The 15967-nt window shown below is 35.5% G+C and overlaps 8 protein-coding genes and 8 long non-coding RNA genes across 16 annotated transcripts; 6 read left to right on the top strand and 10 right to left on the bottom strand.

Annotated features, from left to right (window-relative positions):
• The first annotated feature begins 2 nt into the window (after positions 1 to 2).
• On the top strand, positions 3 to 996 carry pxp2 (carboxymuconolactone decarboxylase-like protein, Pxp2). Its single transcript, NM_001022298.3, has 3 exons — positions 3 to 224; positions 321 to 501; positions 582 to 996. Exons 1-3 carry the CDS (start codon positions 15 to 17, stop codon positions 830 to 832), a joined length of 642 nt encoding a protein of 213 aa, NP_596377.1. The 5' UTR covers positions 3 to 14; the 3' UTR covers positions 833 to 996.
• On the bottom strand, positions 828 to 1340 carry SPOM_SPNCRNA.6064. Its single transcript, NR_195414.1, has one exon. It is a non-coding gene; the product is annotated as a non-coding RNA (long non-coding RNA).
• A 111-nt stretch (positions 1341 to 1451) lies between these two features.
• Positions 1452 to 3298, bottom strand: SPOM_SPNCRNA.6063. The gene has a single exon (NR_195413.1). It is a non-coding gene; the product is annotated as a non-coding RNA (long non-coding RNA).
• On the top strand, positions 1546 to 3819 carry hrd1 (synviolin family ubiquitin-protein ligase Hrd1). Its single transcript, NM_001022297.3, has 2 exons — positions 1546 to 1602; positions 1646 to 3819. The coding sequence occupies exons 1-2, from the start codon at positions 1579 to 1581 to the stop codon at positions 3653 to 3655; spliced, it is 2034 nt and encodes a 677-aa protein (NP_596376.1). The 5' UTR covers positions 1546 to 1578; the 3' UTR covers positions 3656 to 3819.
• Positions 3637 to 5674, bottom strand: nep1 (NEDD8 protease Nep1). The gene is made up of 3 exons (NM_001022296.3): positions 5345 to 5674; positions 5210 to 5264; positions 3637 to 5135 (listed from the first exon to the last, which is right to left on the bottom strand). Exons 1-3 carry the CDS (start codon positions 5370 to 5372, stop codon positions 3956 to 3958), a joined length of 1263 nt encoding a protein of 420 aa, NP_596375.2. The 5' UTR covers positions 5373 to 5674; the 3' UTR covers positions 3637 to 3955.
• On the top strand, positions 5441 to 6069 carry SPOM_SPNCRNA.6062. Its single transcript, NR_195412.1, has one exon. It is a non-coding gene; the product is annotated as a non-coding RNA (long non-coding RNA).
• A 102-nt stretch (positions 6070 to 6171) lies between these two features.
• Positions 6172 to 6927, bottom strand: psl1 (pho85 family cyclin; the record flags this gene model as incomplete). The annotated part of the gene is made up of 1 exon (NM_001022295.3): positions 6172 to 6927. Exon 1 carries the CDS (start codon positions 6901 to 6903, stop codon positions 6172 to 6174), a length of 732 nt encoding a protein of 243 aa, NP_596374.1. The 5' UTR covers positions 6904 to 6927.
• Positions 6928 to 7292: 365 nt separating this feature from the next.
• On the bottom strand, positions 7293 to 7602 carry SPOM_SPNCRNA.6061. The gene has a single exon (NR_195411.1). It is a non-coding gene; the product is annotated as a non-coding RNA (long non-coding RNA).
• On the top strand, positions 7322 to 7754 carry SPOM_SPNCRNA.6060. Its single transcript, NR_195410.1, has one exon. It is a non-coding gene; the product is annotated as a non-coding RNA (long non-coding RNA).
• Positions 7755 to 8073: 319 nt separating this feature from the next.
• lsm5 (U6 snRNP-associated protein Lsm5) lies at positions 8074 to 8914 on the bottom strand. The gene is made up of 4 exons (NM_001022294.3): positions 8881 to 8914; positions 8656 to 8779; positions 8543 to 8609; positions 8074 to 8494 (listed from the first exon to the last, which is right to left on the bottom strand). Exons 1-4 carry the CDS (start codon positions 8903 to 8905, stop codon positions 8468 to 8470), a joined length of 243 nt encoding a protein of 80 aa, NP_596373.1. The 5' UTR covers positions 8906 to 8914; the 3' UTR covers positions 8074 to 8467.
• Positions 8915 to 8946: 32 nt separating this feature from the next.
• Positions 8947 to 12682, top strand: rtp1 (RNA polymerase II nuclear import protein Rtp1). Its single transcript, NM_001022293.3, has one exon. The coding sequence runs from the start codon at positions 9383 to 9385 to the stop codon at positions 11624 to 11626; it is 2244 nt and encodes a 747-aa protein (NP_596372.1). The 5' UTR covers positions 8947 to 9382; the 3' UTR covers positions 11627 to 12682.
• Positions 9728 to 10736, bottom strand: SPOM_SPNCRNA.6059. The gene has a single exon (NR_195409.1). It is a non-coding gene; the product is annotated as a non-coding RNA (long non-coding RNA).
• SPOM_SPNCRNA.6058 lies at positions 10970 to 11350 on the bottom strand. Its single transcript, NR_195408.1, has one exon. It is a non-coding gene; the product is annotated as a non-coding RNA (long non-coding RNA).
• ltc1 (sterol transfer protein Ltc1) lies at positions 11661 to 14569 on the bottom strand. Its single transcript, NM_001022292.3, has one exon. It carries the CDS (start codon positions 14212 to 14214, stop codon positions 11920 to 11922), a length of 2295 nt encoding a protein of 764 aa, NP_596371.1. The 5' UTR covers positions 14215 to 14569; the 3' UTR covers positions 11661 to 11919.
• Positions 14570 to 14780: 211 nt separating this feature from the next.
• prl4 lies at positions 14781 to 15033 on the top strand. Its single transcript, NR_149831.1, has one exon. It is a non-coding gene; the product is annotated as a non-coding RNA, poly(A)-bearing (long non-coding RNA).
• mad2 (mitotic spindle checkpoint protein Mad2) lies at positions 15014 to 15934 on the bottom strand (the record flags this gene model as incomplete). The annotated part of the gene is made up of 3 exons (NM_001022291.3): positions 15014 to 15630; positions 15677 to 15823; positions 15865 to 15934. 3 exons carry the CDS (start codon positions 15932 to 15934, stop codon positions 15236 to 15238), a joined length of 612 nt encoding a protein of 203 aa, NP_596370.1. The 3' UTR covers positions 15014 to 15235.
• Between the last annotated feature and the right edge of the window lie 33 nt (positions 15935 to 15967).

Genomic DNA, 15967 nt, shown 5'->3' with positions numbered 1-15967 from the left:
TCAAGAGTTAACAAATGACCCATAACACTATGCTTCAAAGATTTAATGGTTTATTAGAGCCTACACATTTGTATATTGTATCTGTTGTAGCTTATTCAGCTTGCAACCGACCGGATAAAATAAGTGGGATAGCTAAGGAAGCAATGGAGCATGTGGGACCAAGTATTTATCCAAAATTAAGAGAAGCATTAGTAAAATCATCTCCATTAGTTGGATTTCCTAGAGTATGATTATAATGATCATGTTTTCTTCGATTTCACTTCAGGTGATGCGAAGATAATAGTATTTTAGCAGCCAAACTGTAACTAACAAATTAATAGACCATCAATTCTTTAAGAGAGATGACTACTAACATTCCTCCTCCGTTCCCCGATGAGTTTGCACGGGCAGCAGACGCTGATATTGATACTGGCAAGAGAGGAAAAATCTACTTTGAAAAAACCTATGGTAAAGTCACCCAAAGAGTACTTAGGTCCATGCAATCGTCTTCATTAGATTTGGGTATGTTATTGTAATACTTGATGAAATTTTTAATAGGATTTAATTTAAATAATTTAAAAGGTATTAGCTAACTCTTAAAGCCAATATTGCCCTCGATTATGCTTACGGAAAAGTCCTATCATTTAACGAAGTTGTTTCTCCTTTGGAAACCAGTTTAATGATAATTGCAGCTTTAGTTCCTCAAGATGTGAATCCCCAGTTACGGGGTCATTTAAAAGGAGCATTGAATCATGGCGCTACTAAGGAGCAGGTTATGAGTGCTCGCAATATAGCGCTGGAAATTTCTAAAGAATGTGGAATTCAATTTAAAGGAGATATAGAAACCCTGTGATTTACTTGTTGCATATTCATTTTTTTACGTTTTCGAAAGTATAAATCCGCATACTGAAATTGAAACCGAGAACTTAAATCCATCATATTTATCGACAACATTCTCTTATATCGCATTGAAACCAACTAATTTATAGAACAATTGATTACTAAACAACTCGATCAGATACATTGCCAATTGTATGTGTTTTAATTCAGTAAATGGCAAATACAGATTTTGCATTTAACAAGCTGAAATCCTCAAATTAATGGAGACGAGGCATCATCCGTTATGCTTGATTCATTTGTTTATTAAACGTAAATGCTAGTATTTGTATTTTGTATATTGCGTAGGTGATGAGCCGATTTAAGTCAATGATTTAAAAAGAAAAGCGCAGAATGAGAAGTCTGGATAAACTAAACTTAAAGGAACTTTTTTCTTGACAATTTATGAACATGTTTAATTTATCGCCTTGCTTTCCCGGGTTTTGAATAAACATGTTCCTTTCAACTCAGAATAATCAATAAATTATGTGGCGAACATTTCAAATTTAATACACCACAATAACTAGCACATTTTAAATAGTTTGAAGCGTTTATATCTTATGTTCCAAAAATCTAAACTTTTGTTTACATTTCTCGGAGTGGCCGGAATTGTTGGTTGCCATAAAAGTCCGGATATTACCGAGCAGTGCGAGCGATATTGTTCATGTCGTGACATCTTGACGTTTCCCCATATTGACGGACAACACCAAATAATTTAATAATATGAAGTTTATACTATATGTGTTAGTAAGTTTTAATTATGTTTTCCAGTTAATCTAATCTTGTATAGGCTTCCTTGGTGCTGTTTGGACTGTCAGTCTTGTTGAGTTTGTACAGTAGTGCAAACGTGTACTCGGCGACAGTAATGATTTCTCAAAGTCCTGTTCATATAACAATTGGACTGAACGTTTGTTTATGTCTGTTTTTTGCGATTGCCAATGCCTTAAAAACATTATTGTTTGGTTCGCTTCAGACATTCGAACTTGAGCTTTTATATGAACAATTTTGGATAACCCTTACTGAAATAATGCTTGCGATCACTGTTTTTAGAGAAGCCATATCTATTTCTTTCTTTATGTTGTTAAGTACTTTGATGTTTGCTCGGGTGTTTCATTCCATATGTTCTTTTCGCACAGAAAGATTGCAGATTCAGCTTACAGATCAGCGTTTTCATATTTTCAGTCGCCTAACTTGCGCATACTTTGTACTTTCTATACTGGATGCATCTCTTATTTACCTTTGTTTTACGAGCGAGCATCTTGGCGATAAATCGACACGTATGCTTTTCGTATGTGAATTCTCGGTCCTCCTTTTAAATCTCACAATTGAGGCATCTAAGCTTTGCATATATTTGTATGAGGCTAGACACCTCGATCAGGTTTGGGATGAAAAAAGTACTTATCTTTTCCGACTTGAGGTTTGTCGAGATGGTTTACGCCTTCTTGCATACAGCCTTTTATTCATGTATCAATTTCCCTATGTCTCAGTTCCTATTTATTCCATCCGTCAAATGTACACATGTTTTTACTCGTTGTTCAGGCGTATACGTGAGCATGCGCGTTTCCGACAAGCAACTCGCGATATGAACGCCATGTATCCAACTGCTACTGAAGAACAGCTTACGAATTCAGATAGAACATGTACTATTTGTAGGGAAGAAATGTTTCATCCAGATCATCCTCCAGAAAACACCGACGAAATGGAACCTCTACCTAGAGGTTTAGATATGACTCCTAAACGGCTTCCCTGTGGCCATATTTTACATTTCCATTGCCTTAGAAATTGGCTAGAAAGACAACAAACATGTCCAATTTGTAGAAGATCCGTTATTGGAAATCAATCTTCCCCAACGGGAATTCCTGCAAGTCCCAATGTTCGAGCTACTCAAATCGCAACCCAAGTTCCTAACCCGCAAAACACTCCTACCACAACTGCAGTACCAGGCATCACTAACTCTTCTAATCAAGGAGACCCTCAGGCATCAACTTTCAATGGAGTGCCAAATGCGAATAGTAGTGGATTTGCAGCTCATACTCAAGATCTTTCGTCAGTGATCCCAAGGAGAATTGCCTTACGTGATGGTTGGACTATGCTTCCAATTCCTGGAACGCGTCGTATTCCGACTTATTCTCAATCCACATCAACGACAAATCCTAGTGCTACGCCTACTACTGGGGATCCATCGAATTCCACGTATGGTGGCCCTCAAACATTTCCGAATTCTGGAAATAATCCAAACTTTAACCGTGGAATAGCAGGAATTGTCCCTCCGGGATGGCGACTAGTATCTAGCAATACTCAATCTCTATCTACCAACTCAGCAATGACATCTTTATATCAAAACGCATCATCAGCAGATAATAATCTTGGCTCCTCTTTACCCAACGTTGTACCATTGAGTAGAGGATTAACACAGTCGAATGAAACGTCTAATACGTTTCCCGCTGCTTCATCTAATATATCTTCTCAGCTTCGTGAACTTCATACCAAAATTGATGAATTACGAGAAACGGTTTCTAACTTTCGTGCTGATTACAATAGTATACGTACATCTTTAAATCAGTTAGAAGCTGCAAGTGGTATTAATGAAAGGATACAAACTACTTCTGCTGATTCACTATTAAATTCCAATGGTATGAGTGGGACTGAAGGATTTGAGAATACGCAGACTTCCATTACAACGAACGACAATCAATCATCGATCTTAACCAGTTCAGATCAAACATCCCCATTTGCAACTGATGAAGATCGACAAAACTCACGAAATGTACAATTAGAAACTGTGGATGAAAATTTTTGAAATTTACTATCAAACTTTTTTGATAATAATGAACGACCTAAAAATAAAGAAGTGATAAGTCATTTACTAATAAATAAATAATTTCTCTTGTATAAACATTTTTCAATCAATAATTAAGCAAACGATTATTGCACTCGTGATAATAATAACATATTTGTAAACAGCAAAAGATTTAGCGACTGCTGATAAAAATTACACAACCATTCACATCACAAGATAGGATAAAACTCAGATTGTTTGAGTTGAAACAAGCCTTCCCGCTAGTTTGTATATTCGAAACTAAACAACGCAAGTGTAGCATCAAAAAGGGAAATCACCAGATACAAGTTCTTCCGGAGGAGTGAGAAAAGGATTATCAGTGCTATTATGAAATTTCGGTAACTCCCCCTTCGCTATATGACTGTTCATATGGACAGAAGGTAATGGCGTAGGCTCAATTTTGTCAATCGCAGATTTGTCAAGTTTCTCATCAGAGAGTAATGGCAAATGATCTTCTTTGTTGTTAGAAGGTGAAGGAACACGATCTTGTTTTTTTTCAGAAGGTGAAGGCACATGATCTTGTATCTTTTCAGAAGGTGAAGGCACATGATTCTGTTTCTTCTCAGCAGGAGAGGAAGGGTCATCGTCATGACTGTGATGATGATGGTGGTGATGATGGTGATGATGATGGCCTTCATGATGCAGGTCCTTATCGCTTTCATGGTTATTATGGTGATTAGTAGATCCTGACTCTGAAGACTTCTTCAAATTAGAGTTAGAGCTTTCATGTGATGTTTCAGATGAGTCGGATGATTTAGGTAGAACCGGGAGGGCAACATCGAGAAGAGGAAGGTGAGATTCTAAGTCAAAAAACACAGTGCCAGTAGGAAAGTCCTCGTCAAAATCGCCGCTTACCCTTGTCCCCAAGGAGTTAATTATATGGTCTAAGCAACGGCTCAACTGCTCCCGAATAGCTGTTACATCTGGCTGAAATGTAGACAAATTCCACATAGAGCTAGTGGGCATCGGTGAATGTAACAAACGCCGAACCAGTTCAAGGGTAAAAGCACAAACGTGTGCTCCACAATCATATCCATTTCTTTGTTGTTGTACGGGCATACACTCTATTGTAAATTTTTTTTTGAAAAGATCCGAAACACGGGCCAAGGCACTGCGACAATCTTTTGTCTTTCCGTTGCTGAGAGAATCATAATAGTAACATTGCCCATCAGGAATACTTGCGACCATTAAAGACCAGTGTGAACCTCCACTTCCTGCCGCATGTTTATCCAAATCATTGATAGGCATAAATAAATATTTGCAGTTCATTAACTTTTTAGGCAAAGCAACTTTGAGCTCTTCAGGAGAAATAGCAGCTTCTGCTAGTAGAAAAACTAACGAAGGGCGAAGCAGCAAAATTTCATTAGCTTGATTTGGGTATGAGGGAAACCATAGGTGCTCAATTAACTCGTCAACATAATCAATACTCACATCAGTGAACCTAGCTTGTATTAATTGAAAGATTCATTTCAGATGCACAAAGTAAAAGTAAAACATGTATCCAAATTTCCTTACCAGTTTGGCTTTTTTAAGCTATCCACGTCTTCCTGCTTAAAACACACATCAAATACTTAATAGCACAAGTTAGTTTTTATTCAGCAAACTTAAACGCTTCTAGACAGAGATTTCACAATATATGTGTAAACTTACATTCAAGAACGGTTGGAGAACTGCTCATTTAAAAATTGTTTAAAAGTAAGTACGAAATGGGGAAAAAAAGGAATTTAAACAAACAATAGGTCCGCAAACAAAACAGCTCGAACGGAAGAGTAACACGAGTGTTAAAATAAAATGTTTATTTTATCGGGTTAAAACAAACAAAAAAATCACGAGAATTGAAAGCGGAACCAGAGACCGGGAATACAGCGTTCCTATACCAAACAGAAGTAAGGCTCAATAAACAAACAGGATTGGACGGCTTAATTAAAATAAAAAAAAACAACTGCAGAGTAGGCGGCAGAAATAAACAAATTGCAACGTGAAGAGAAAGGAACAAATGGAACAGGGATAGCGGAGTAAGCTAAGGACTTTGATCATAGCGGACCTTTACAACAGCCTTAACTTAAACAAGGAACCAAAGCACAATATACCGTAAGCGTTGTAAGCATCGTAAAGTAGAATACCGAATACAAAAGTAGCATGCAATTTCCAAATTCCAAAAACCTTATTGCAAGTCAGATAATCCGAATGTAATAAATGAGAATTTCATGAAACGGCATGTTTTGAGATAAAAACATTAAATAAGAGACAAAGGAGAAATAGCATATACAAGTACAAAATTTAAAGGCCACTTGAAAATTCAGAAACTAGTCGTATCCACATTGACACAGCAGAATGAAATATATATATATACAGACAAAAGGCACCAAGGTAACTTTTCCAAGTTTTAAATAATCAGATTAAATATTTTCAACAGAAAATAAAGATAAATAGATGGAAGCAAAAAAAAATTTGGAGGACCAAACACAGTAGTAAATTTAACCAATTGAGTGAGAAGAGAGTAACCTTCGATCCATTATGGGCCGACGTGGCTGTTCATCTTGTTGATTTTGTTGCGGAGTATGGGAAATGGGAGATTCAATAGAGCATGAAACATCGGTAGGGTTGTAATTCTGCCCATTTTGCCGATACCATGAAAGTAGAAGATCACCGTATGCTTGAAGGTCCTCCAAAGATATAAAAAGATTGAAATCATTAAACACAAAAAAAGATAACTCCAGATGATTTAATTCGTGCAAGGGAATACCACCAACTTTTGCATAGCGACTGTTAGTATAGAAGACATCGCTGAAAAATTTGCTTGCGGCCGTAAACCCAGCGATTAAGAAACGATGAATATTAAAGCTGTTGATAAAGACAGTGAAATGAAAATGATGAACAATTCTGTCAAGGTAAATCAAAACACTTAAAAATACATCGTTAGTTGCAGGACAGTACTTTAAGATTCGTGTTAGATAAGCCTGAATAGATATGGAAGGCACATTTTTTGCAGAAAATATCAAACAAGGGTTCTTTAAACTTGTTGGAGATAATGGTATTTGATCTGATTCAGTAGCTTCCTGCTTGCTATCGTTCAAACGCGTTAGACGCGAGAGAAACACAGATATCATTTCCAAGAGCTTTTCTTGATTAAAAGAAGAAAGCTCCAAGTGTTCTTCATCTTCATCTGTGTTATCTTTTGAGGTTAAAAGCGTAAACGCCAAGGACATAGGACTATTATAAAAATGTTTGGTAAATGGACGAATACGTCTTTACTGTCTGTGACGCCAATCCTAGACTTTAAGTTATTGCGAAATCTTGCGTGTTCTTGTCAACCGGAATACAACGTTGCGTGCACTTATTTAGATCGCTAATTTTTTATGAAGCACTAGTGAAATGTAACAAACTCGACTGTAAACATTGCAGATTAAATCACGAGCGTTTCTTCATAGTACTTTTTCTTGATTCAAGTAGATAGATGAATGTAAAAGGATTAATAAATTAACTTTTTATATCTCAATTTAAAATCCGTATTATTCGCAAGAATCAGTTTAGTTGATTCAAAATCGATTAATTTTTAAAAAAAAGAGTTATGATTCAAATATACAGGAAGCAATACAGTTTTACTAGGAGTCCAGAGCTATTGTTACGAAAATTCTAAGGCTAAATGGGATTTAAATCAAAGTATATAATCGGGTTGGCCTGCGCACCAAGTAGATAATATTTACAAAGACTGTAGTAATATAGCGTTTATATTGAAAGACGGCTGTAATCTGCCAAAAAAAAGAAATCAAAGAAAAAAAGCAAAAGCATTACGATAGTGATTTTCATCTATGTAAAAAGTCAAGTCCTAAAAGCAACGAGATTGGAATTTAAAACGAAAAAGTTTAATGGTTTTAGCTGAGTTTTGTCGTTTTTCTCTAACTATTTAGGGATAAGGGAAGAGAGGATTCAAAAATTTCTTAATAATCCAAATGTATAAATGATGAGATATATAAATCCAAAGTATTAAACTTCGTTTTCATTTTAATTTTACTTTTTCGTTTCCTTCATAAAACTGCTGAAGATACTAATTCTCAAAATTTTGAGTTTACAATAACAAGGTTAGTCACTTTAGTTTATATTAATGATAAACAACAAATATTCATACTTTTTCCAGTGTATAATCATAATAAATCCCCATTTTGGCCAACATGAACAAAAAAAAGTCAGTATGATTCAACCAGATGGGCTGGAAGAGATAACTTGAATAGTAAGATCCTGTAAAGGCTACTCAAATCAATGTTTAGTATGTTGTCTTTCAAATTAGAAGAAAAATTGCTATCATCGTAGGCTATGCATATCCCGTTTATGCCAATTTCTACAGTCAGATTACATTCAAACAATTAACTTTAACACAGTTTACATCATCTGAAATAACAATTCATTTTGGTAGTATAATTTGAGATACAATCACTAATAGGAAAAATTATGGAGGATGGAAGTATTAAGCCTTTATTTTTGAATAATCACTCATTTCAGAAACATGCAACCAGTCCTATAAAATACCTTATTTTTGCAATCAAATTCTTTAAATAACTCGATCAAATTTAACCGTATCCGAAGACATGGCTTTACCAACGCTTGTTGTTCAATTAATGTAAAAAGTGAGACTTGGGTCTAGATATTTTACCATATATGGAGTGCACACAGTATGAGCTAGATTTGGCGTGCAATATATCTCCATTTGTTTGATAATAACAAAAATCACTCTTCCTTCATCTTCAAAAGACTGTTAAATAGCCAAGTACCAACTTATTCGGGTTTTCCACCAGGAATCAACTAGATAGTTAGTGTACAAAAATTCCTTTATTATTTTCATTGACATACCATGCACATCCCATTTCCGTTCAAAAGCATTTCAGAGTGTTTTTCGGTAACGCCGGTAACAGTATCACTTCATAGAAATTAGCAAAGATAATTAAAGTTATTATATTTCATACTATTCTGTAACATCTTTTAGAACAATATTCACATAATCATCGAATCCAACAAGTGTCCCCGCAAATTCGCGTTCACTTTTCATGATCACCCATAAGTTTGATCCAATGCATTTATCAATTAATTCTGCTTGTTAGCATGAACAGATTTACCCAGGGCATAAATCAATAATTTTTCCCTTTTCTTATTATGAAACTAATTTAGAATGTACTAATAAATCTACATACCTAAAGGTAAAATTGTCATCGACATGGTGGAGGTGGATTGCAAGTTCACATAAATTGCTACTATACAAGAACCATGCTATCATTTTACCTGAACACATAGTGTTAAGGGAATATCATTTATTGGAATCTTGAAGATTTTATAAATAAGAGGTTATCGTTTCATTAAAACTGTGGACATCTTATTCGGTCTTATTTTTTGGTCTTGTCGTTTGTCAAAATTACACAGTTGTCGAATAGCGATCCATTTCTTTGAATGAATCCAAGCTAAAGCTGTCTAGTTATAACTTACCCCAAGTATTTATTGCTACGATCAGGAATTAGTTATCCACATATTTTAGCCACAAAGTTCGTTAAATAATTAAGGTTTCCGTACCTGGTTCTCATATTCTAAATATTTGCTATTGCTATTTCTTAGTACGGAAAGTATAAGAGTTGGTTTTTTGCCTTCACTTACTTATAACGTTCACTACTTAGCAAGTGAACTTTACAAGCAATATTCCGCATGGATGCAAATCAGAAGTTATTAGATTTTGCGAAGCTTTTAAATCAAAAGAATGATTCTCGTCCTGTAATTGAAAAATTGAAGGATAATATAAGTGGTGATTTATTGAATTACTTCCTCAATCTTCTAGAGGAAATCTCAAAGTTGGATACAGACCAACCCTTAAGTGTTACCTCTCTACGATGTTTGCAGCTTTTTGTTCATCTTACATTTTTGCTTGGTGTTTATACTCAACTCCCCAAAGAAATGCTATCGCAAGCGAAAATTAAGGCATTACCTATTTATACCCCCAAAAAAAATCTGGTCCAAATTTACAATATTTTACTTCCTTTATTGTTAACTCCAAGTTTATTACAAGGTCCACTTAACCTTCACTATGCCGACTTATTGTTGCTTCATTTATATTTGTTGAACTGCCATGAACAAGGTTCTCTCATTGAAGAACCCAGGCCTTTATTTTTAGACCCTTCATGGAAAGAAAAAGTAACGAGCATAATGTCTCCACAAATGGTTGATCCATCTAAAATGATTTCTTCTTGTTTATCGCTATTACAACCGAATGTAGATAACTGGTTGCAAGATAAATTGAAACATTATTTAACTACCTGTCTTTGTAGAGAAACTGGCGTGCAAGGATTTCTCAAAGTTTATATGCAAGCACAGCCAAATTCAATCGAACGCGCACGACAGGCCGCTCATCTGATTTCATCTGTTCCAAAGGATATCTCACCACAGAAATATTTTTCGTGTATTCTTCCTCAGGTTTGGAGCCTTTTCAGCACTCAACCTCGATTAGCGTCACAACTCATAATTGCTGTAACAAATACACATTGTGATATTGTTACCTCTTTTCTTCTTAAAAAGCTCCAAATACTCGAAGCACCGAAAGTCATCGATTTATCCCCATTTGAAAATGCATTGGACGTTCTTCAAGTATTAGTCTACATTCAAAACGATGATATAATTCGCATATGTGAATCTTGTGTACCAAGTCTTTTGCACTTACAGGAGAACACAACTTTACGTTCTAAAGTTCAGGATATCTTGCTTCGTATTATATCAGTCTGTGGTACCAAATCGCTGTTAAGGAATTTAACAAATGCAAAACATCTTCGTATATTTTGCGAGAGACTGACAAAATCACAATTAGCAATGTTCCTGCCTAACTTGTTAGAAATATGGGTCCAGCAGCCACCAGACAAGCGTTTGGAATTACTCGAACTTGTTCAATATGCCCTGTCTAATGTTGATTCAGATGAAATTCCTAGTAATGTAATGCTGTCTGTCTGCACTAATCTGATCAATGAAGTGGCTAGTCAAAATAAGTATTCCTCTACAGAAATATCCCAGATTACTACTAACCGAGAAGTTGAAGAAGAGAACGAAGAGATTCTTCTTGTTTTGCTTAACATTATATCTTCAGTTATCGGGAGAAACGCTGAACTAGATTTGGAAAACCCTATTTCTTCATTACTTCCTGCACTAGAACAGCTCTCTAATTATAGTAACCGAGAAATTTCTGACCTTGCAAAGGACGTTTACAAAACTCTTATACAATCTAAAGATGACTATTCGTTAGCACTGTCATATACTCAAAGTGACTTGGTGCCAGTGAGAGGACAAGGAGTTTATATGTTAAGGAAGCTAATAGAGAAGAAAGATGATCGTATTAATCCAGTTCGTGTTTTGCACGTTTTAATAAACTTGTTACGTGATGAAAATAGCTACGTGCATTTGAATGTCATATCTGCAGTGGTTTCTCTGTGTGATAAGTATGATGATTCATTGATTCGTTTACTTAAAGAGTATACGAACACAAATAAATTTACCGTAGATGAAACACTTTTGATCGGCCAAGCTATTTATCAGACTATGGAAAGGCAAGGTGAATTGGTAGCAAAATTCTATGGCCAAATTGAGCAAACATGTTTAAGTATGCTTAATAACGAAAATACTGATATAAAAATTTCTTCCTTGAATATTGCTAGACTTTTGTGCCAAATGACCTCAAGTGATGCTTTCATCGAATCTGCAAAAAATATTTTGATTTTAGAAATGGGAAGTGACAAGCAATTTCTTCGACGAGCAGCAGTGCAGCTTCTTGATTCTTGTAAGCATCTTCCTGATTCTGTCATAACGACACTATCTTATGTTGGTTCACACGATAAGGATGATTTTATTAAAGAAAGCTGCTTGAACATTTTGGCTAATCAGGCCGATGCAGCGAAATACTATTTACAATAGCGTTTGTAATTAATATATGTTTATTATTAACAGACACGATTTAATCAACAAAAATCTGGTTTCGTTAAAATTAGACTGTTAAAATGGCCTAAAAACATTATTATTCGTGAAGCAACATGCAAAATTTAGTGATGATTTATCTACACTTAAATTGTTAAAAAAAAATTCTAAGCTTAATTAATGTCATTTCATCATTGATAATAAGAATAAATTCTTAAAAATATACTTGCAAAAGCCCTGACGAAAAAAGCAGGAAAAATACATTGAAAATTCAGTCGCCGAATCAACCGATGTTAAATATATCCACTTGCCTCTAGTTTTCTAAGTCTTTCCTTTAGCTTTTTAAGTCTTCGCTCCATATAATCAGTAGCAATTTTTATTTTACCATGTTCAAGATTCGGATCACTATTTTCATAAACGAAATCCCTATCGCGTTCGACGCTGTCCAACCTAGAAGTAATCCACAATTTAAAAGCTGTGTCGTCCATTGGAATGTGGTCAAAATCTAAGTCCCTGGATGAATCTGAACGAGAAGATGTTGAGGGAAGCTCAGCATGCAATATTTGTTGCATGTACCACCATTGCAATACAAGCATACTAAACATAACCACCAGAAGTAAGTGTGTAGGATGCATTAGCCAGGTAATTATGGTAAAGGGAAAGGTATACAATTTTGTGAGAAAAGATGATGATTGCTCGATTGAAGAATTGTCTACTTTTTCAGGAGCAACAGACGTTTCAGACGCATGCTTATTCTTTTTCTTGGTATGTTTAGTTATTTTCTTCCTCCTTCCCTTAGGAGAGACCTTATAGTTCTCAAAAGCAGTCAGAAGATCTTTAACGTAAGATGCTTGTCCCTCTTGGGCGCCCTTCTCTATTGGACCTTTAAGCCACGAACTTTTGCTCCATTCCACTGAATAGCTTATATTTAATTTCGTTTTTGAAGAATGAGCCCAGCTAAGTGCATATAAGGTCTTTACGACAAATGAAGTACCACTGGGAACATCAGGTGTTGAGGTAGTAGATAAAATTTCAATATAATTGTTTATGTCAAGGTGTTGTATTGTGTCGGTAATGTAGCAACTAGTTTGTCGGTAAGGGGGGGCAACGGGTTTGATGTATTGTACCTTACGATTCCATTTATCATCAATTTTTTCCCATTTTCCAATTTTAATTTCTGTAAGTTTTTCTGATTTAAAAAAGTTAATTATCCATGTGGTATCAGAGCCGCATAGTAAATTAAATACGGTGGACACTGAAAGGTTAACAACATCAGAACATAATACATGCGCTAATGGCGATCCTGTCCACTCTGTTGGAGGGTGTGAAGTCACCTCGGAAACAGATAGTAGTGAAGTGTCTGCCCCATCTTCATTCATCTTTTTAACAGAGTTACCGTCAGATAACACGACGTTGTCTGAATGGGAAGAGCCTTCACCTTTTGGTGATTCATCAGAAACATTGGACTGTGCATCTTCATTTGCTTCATCAGTGTTATTATCTTCATCATCATCCTCACTTGATTCATCATTAGCTTCAGTACTGGTTCCTTCATCTACACCTTCAGACCCTGCGGAAGAGTCTGCGTTTATTGACTGGTTTGAAGAACCACTGTGATGATTCCCAGAAGCATCCATAACACCATGGCCATTGGCTAGCGTGGTTAAAAAAGGGTGTGTATTTTTCCAAATTGCAATAATTAACTGATAAGTAGTGTCTCTAGAAATAAATGAAGCAAAAATATACCGGGCATGCAATGTTGTAATTTGAATAGCGTTAGGAAATACAACAGCGGTTGATTTTTTCTCAACTGAAACAATTTCTGTAACTGGTATAACAATATTGGTGACCCAACCAAAGATGCTGGAATTAAAACATATATGCGATTCAGAAAGGTACATCCTTCCGTGTAAGAAAATATCACGTTGTAATGCGCAACCGTAGTCATCAATCAAATGATCTTCGGGTGGGAGTACTTTAAAAATTCTATGGAAATCTCTGTTTCTTTTACTATTCGCAAACGCATAACCAGAAAGACGGGCAGAAACACCATTTGAAGAAGTTATAGAGACTTTCCGAGAAGGTGCTGTAATAGCAGAGCCTTGACTCAAGGTGTTTTCTAATGGAGGTAAATTAAGGTGACCAGTTGAAGATGCTTCATGGTGATTTGACCCTGAATGAGTACGCTCAAGTGGTCTGGATTCTTCAGCTATTTCTTCAGTATTCTCTGTATGGTTTTGCTCTGAATAACTTGTCTCTTCATTCTCTGCCTCATCTGCTTCGTTCTCCTGGTTTTCAAAATTTTCCAGTTTCAATTCGCCTTCACCGAATGGAGCCTCTTTAGATGGACTCTGCCTACCATCTCTGGCCTGTTGTTGACCTAAAGTCGAATGGCTACTCGCCTCTGAAGAAAGCTTTTCATCACTCATAAACCTTGGGTTACGGAATAAGCTAAAACCTCTATTTCCTTCGTTATTGACTCCATTTTTCAAGCTTTGGGATTTAGTTGGAGCAGTATCATTCAAAACGCCGCTTAACCTATTTACCGCAGTGTTCAAGAAACCAGCAAAACCGTTTTCTTCTTTCATCTAAAGTATGGTAATTGTCAGATCTTAACCAAAAAGAAGCTACGTATTAAATCGATGAATAAACAGTGCGATCTGATAACTGCTCATATGCGTAGGTTTTCTAGGGAACGCTCGTAGCTTTTCTATAAGCGTAATTTAAGTGGATAAAACAAAAGTCCCCACAATCAACTCTCCAGATTCACTAGCCGAATGTGGATTTTAGTTTAGTGGTAACCTGATTCTTTCTTGCAATTATAGGCAGAAATCCTCAAGCTTTTAAGAATAAATCTTTAAGAAATTTCAAAAAAAAACTAGATAGCCCCAAAATTCAAGAAGCAAAGAGAAAAGAGGAACCGTCCAAGTCTTGGTATTCTCTGAGGAAACGATGATTCACACTCAGTACTAGTAAAGGCTAAGTAACTGATGAATAGATGTCATACATACTGAATCGTTATTAATAGATAACGCGAGTTAATGTTTATTAGTGATAATGTTATTAAATACGGAAAACTCCGTTAACAATAATATTCCAGCTTCTCAACAGTCTTAAAAAAATTGAGGAACACGTCTTGACTAAATTAGAATTTCTAACTTTGATATTTAAAATGATATACACATTGTTCAATTCTGTTAAATTATTTGCTACTGTGTTCATTTTGTAGTCAGAAACCTACCTCAAGAGATGAATGTCGTTACCTTGGCATATAGAATCTTACCTCGCAAATGCTACCATCAGTTTAAAATGTTGATTTACTGCCGCAAAGTTTCAATGAAAACATCATTGCGAGCTGTTGCTATAGTGTATTTTGTTTAATGAATAAGAGAAGATGATTATATTTTAAAGAATGCAAAAGTATTATTAAATAAATGGATAGAATAGAGATGCGTCACAAAATTATAAATATTGGACATTAAAACAAACATAGGATTCACCGAATTATAGTTAAACAATATGGCCGGAATTTTGAGATTTATAGAACACATCAAAGCTTTGTTTTCTATTATCTCATCTAATAGGTAAGGATCATGCCAAAAAAAACAACTAAGGATTCACTCGATATGCAACTTGACAATCAATTTTGTGCATACTCGTACTAAAACTTCGTAATTGAACTTGTTCAGCATCTCTTAAAATCCTAGGGTCACTGTCTACCCAATCTGTTGGAACTTCGCTGTCTTTATCAGCGTATACCAAAACGTTAAACGTACACTGTTCTTCTAGTTGAGGCAAAAAGGTCACTGTAGCAGTGATTTGACGAATTAGAGCTTGAATTTCTTTTTGTACTCGCAGTTCATCTTCTTTGTTGCCAATGTTCTGAAATTGATCAGCTGTGTCAACCATCTCCACATTAAACTGCCACCGCTCTAAATCTTCACCTGAACATTTACTAGTAATTACCAAAATCAGTTTTTGAATTTTTTTTGCAAACATCCATTCTAAAAATTTGTTAATTCCAAAAGTGATAATAGAACAACAACTCACTGTGTAACTGAGATACAATTTTTCGAATGTAAGTCTTGACCTCTTCATCTACACTGACAAGCATATTTAATCCATATTTCCGAACAACTTTGAAGTCTTCTGCTGGGTAAATTCCTCGTTGAAAAAGGATTGAGTTCACCGCATATTCTTCATTAAGTTAGCATGGCATATTTGAAACATTTACAAACCAAAAAATTCGCTAACAAGTTTGGAAGAACCTTTCAGTGAAAAATTCGTTCTTATGGGAACGCTAGACATGTTGTGTTGTAGATTTTTGTAATAAGCAATAGG

Source organism: Schizosaccharomyces pombe, assembly GCF_000002945.2.
Source record: "Schizosaccharomyces pombe strain 972h- genome assembly, chromosome: II".
NCBI classification, from domain to species: domain Eukaryota; kingdom Fungi; phylum Ascomycota; class Schizosaccharomycetes; order Schizosaccharomycetales; family Schizosaccharomycetaceae; genus Schizosaccharomyces; species Schizosaccharomyces pombe.
Note: the sequence above shows the minus strand (reverse complement) of the source record. Positions and strands in the feature narration are given on the sequence as shown.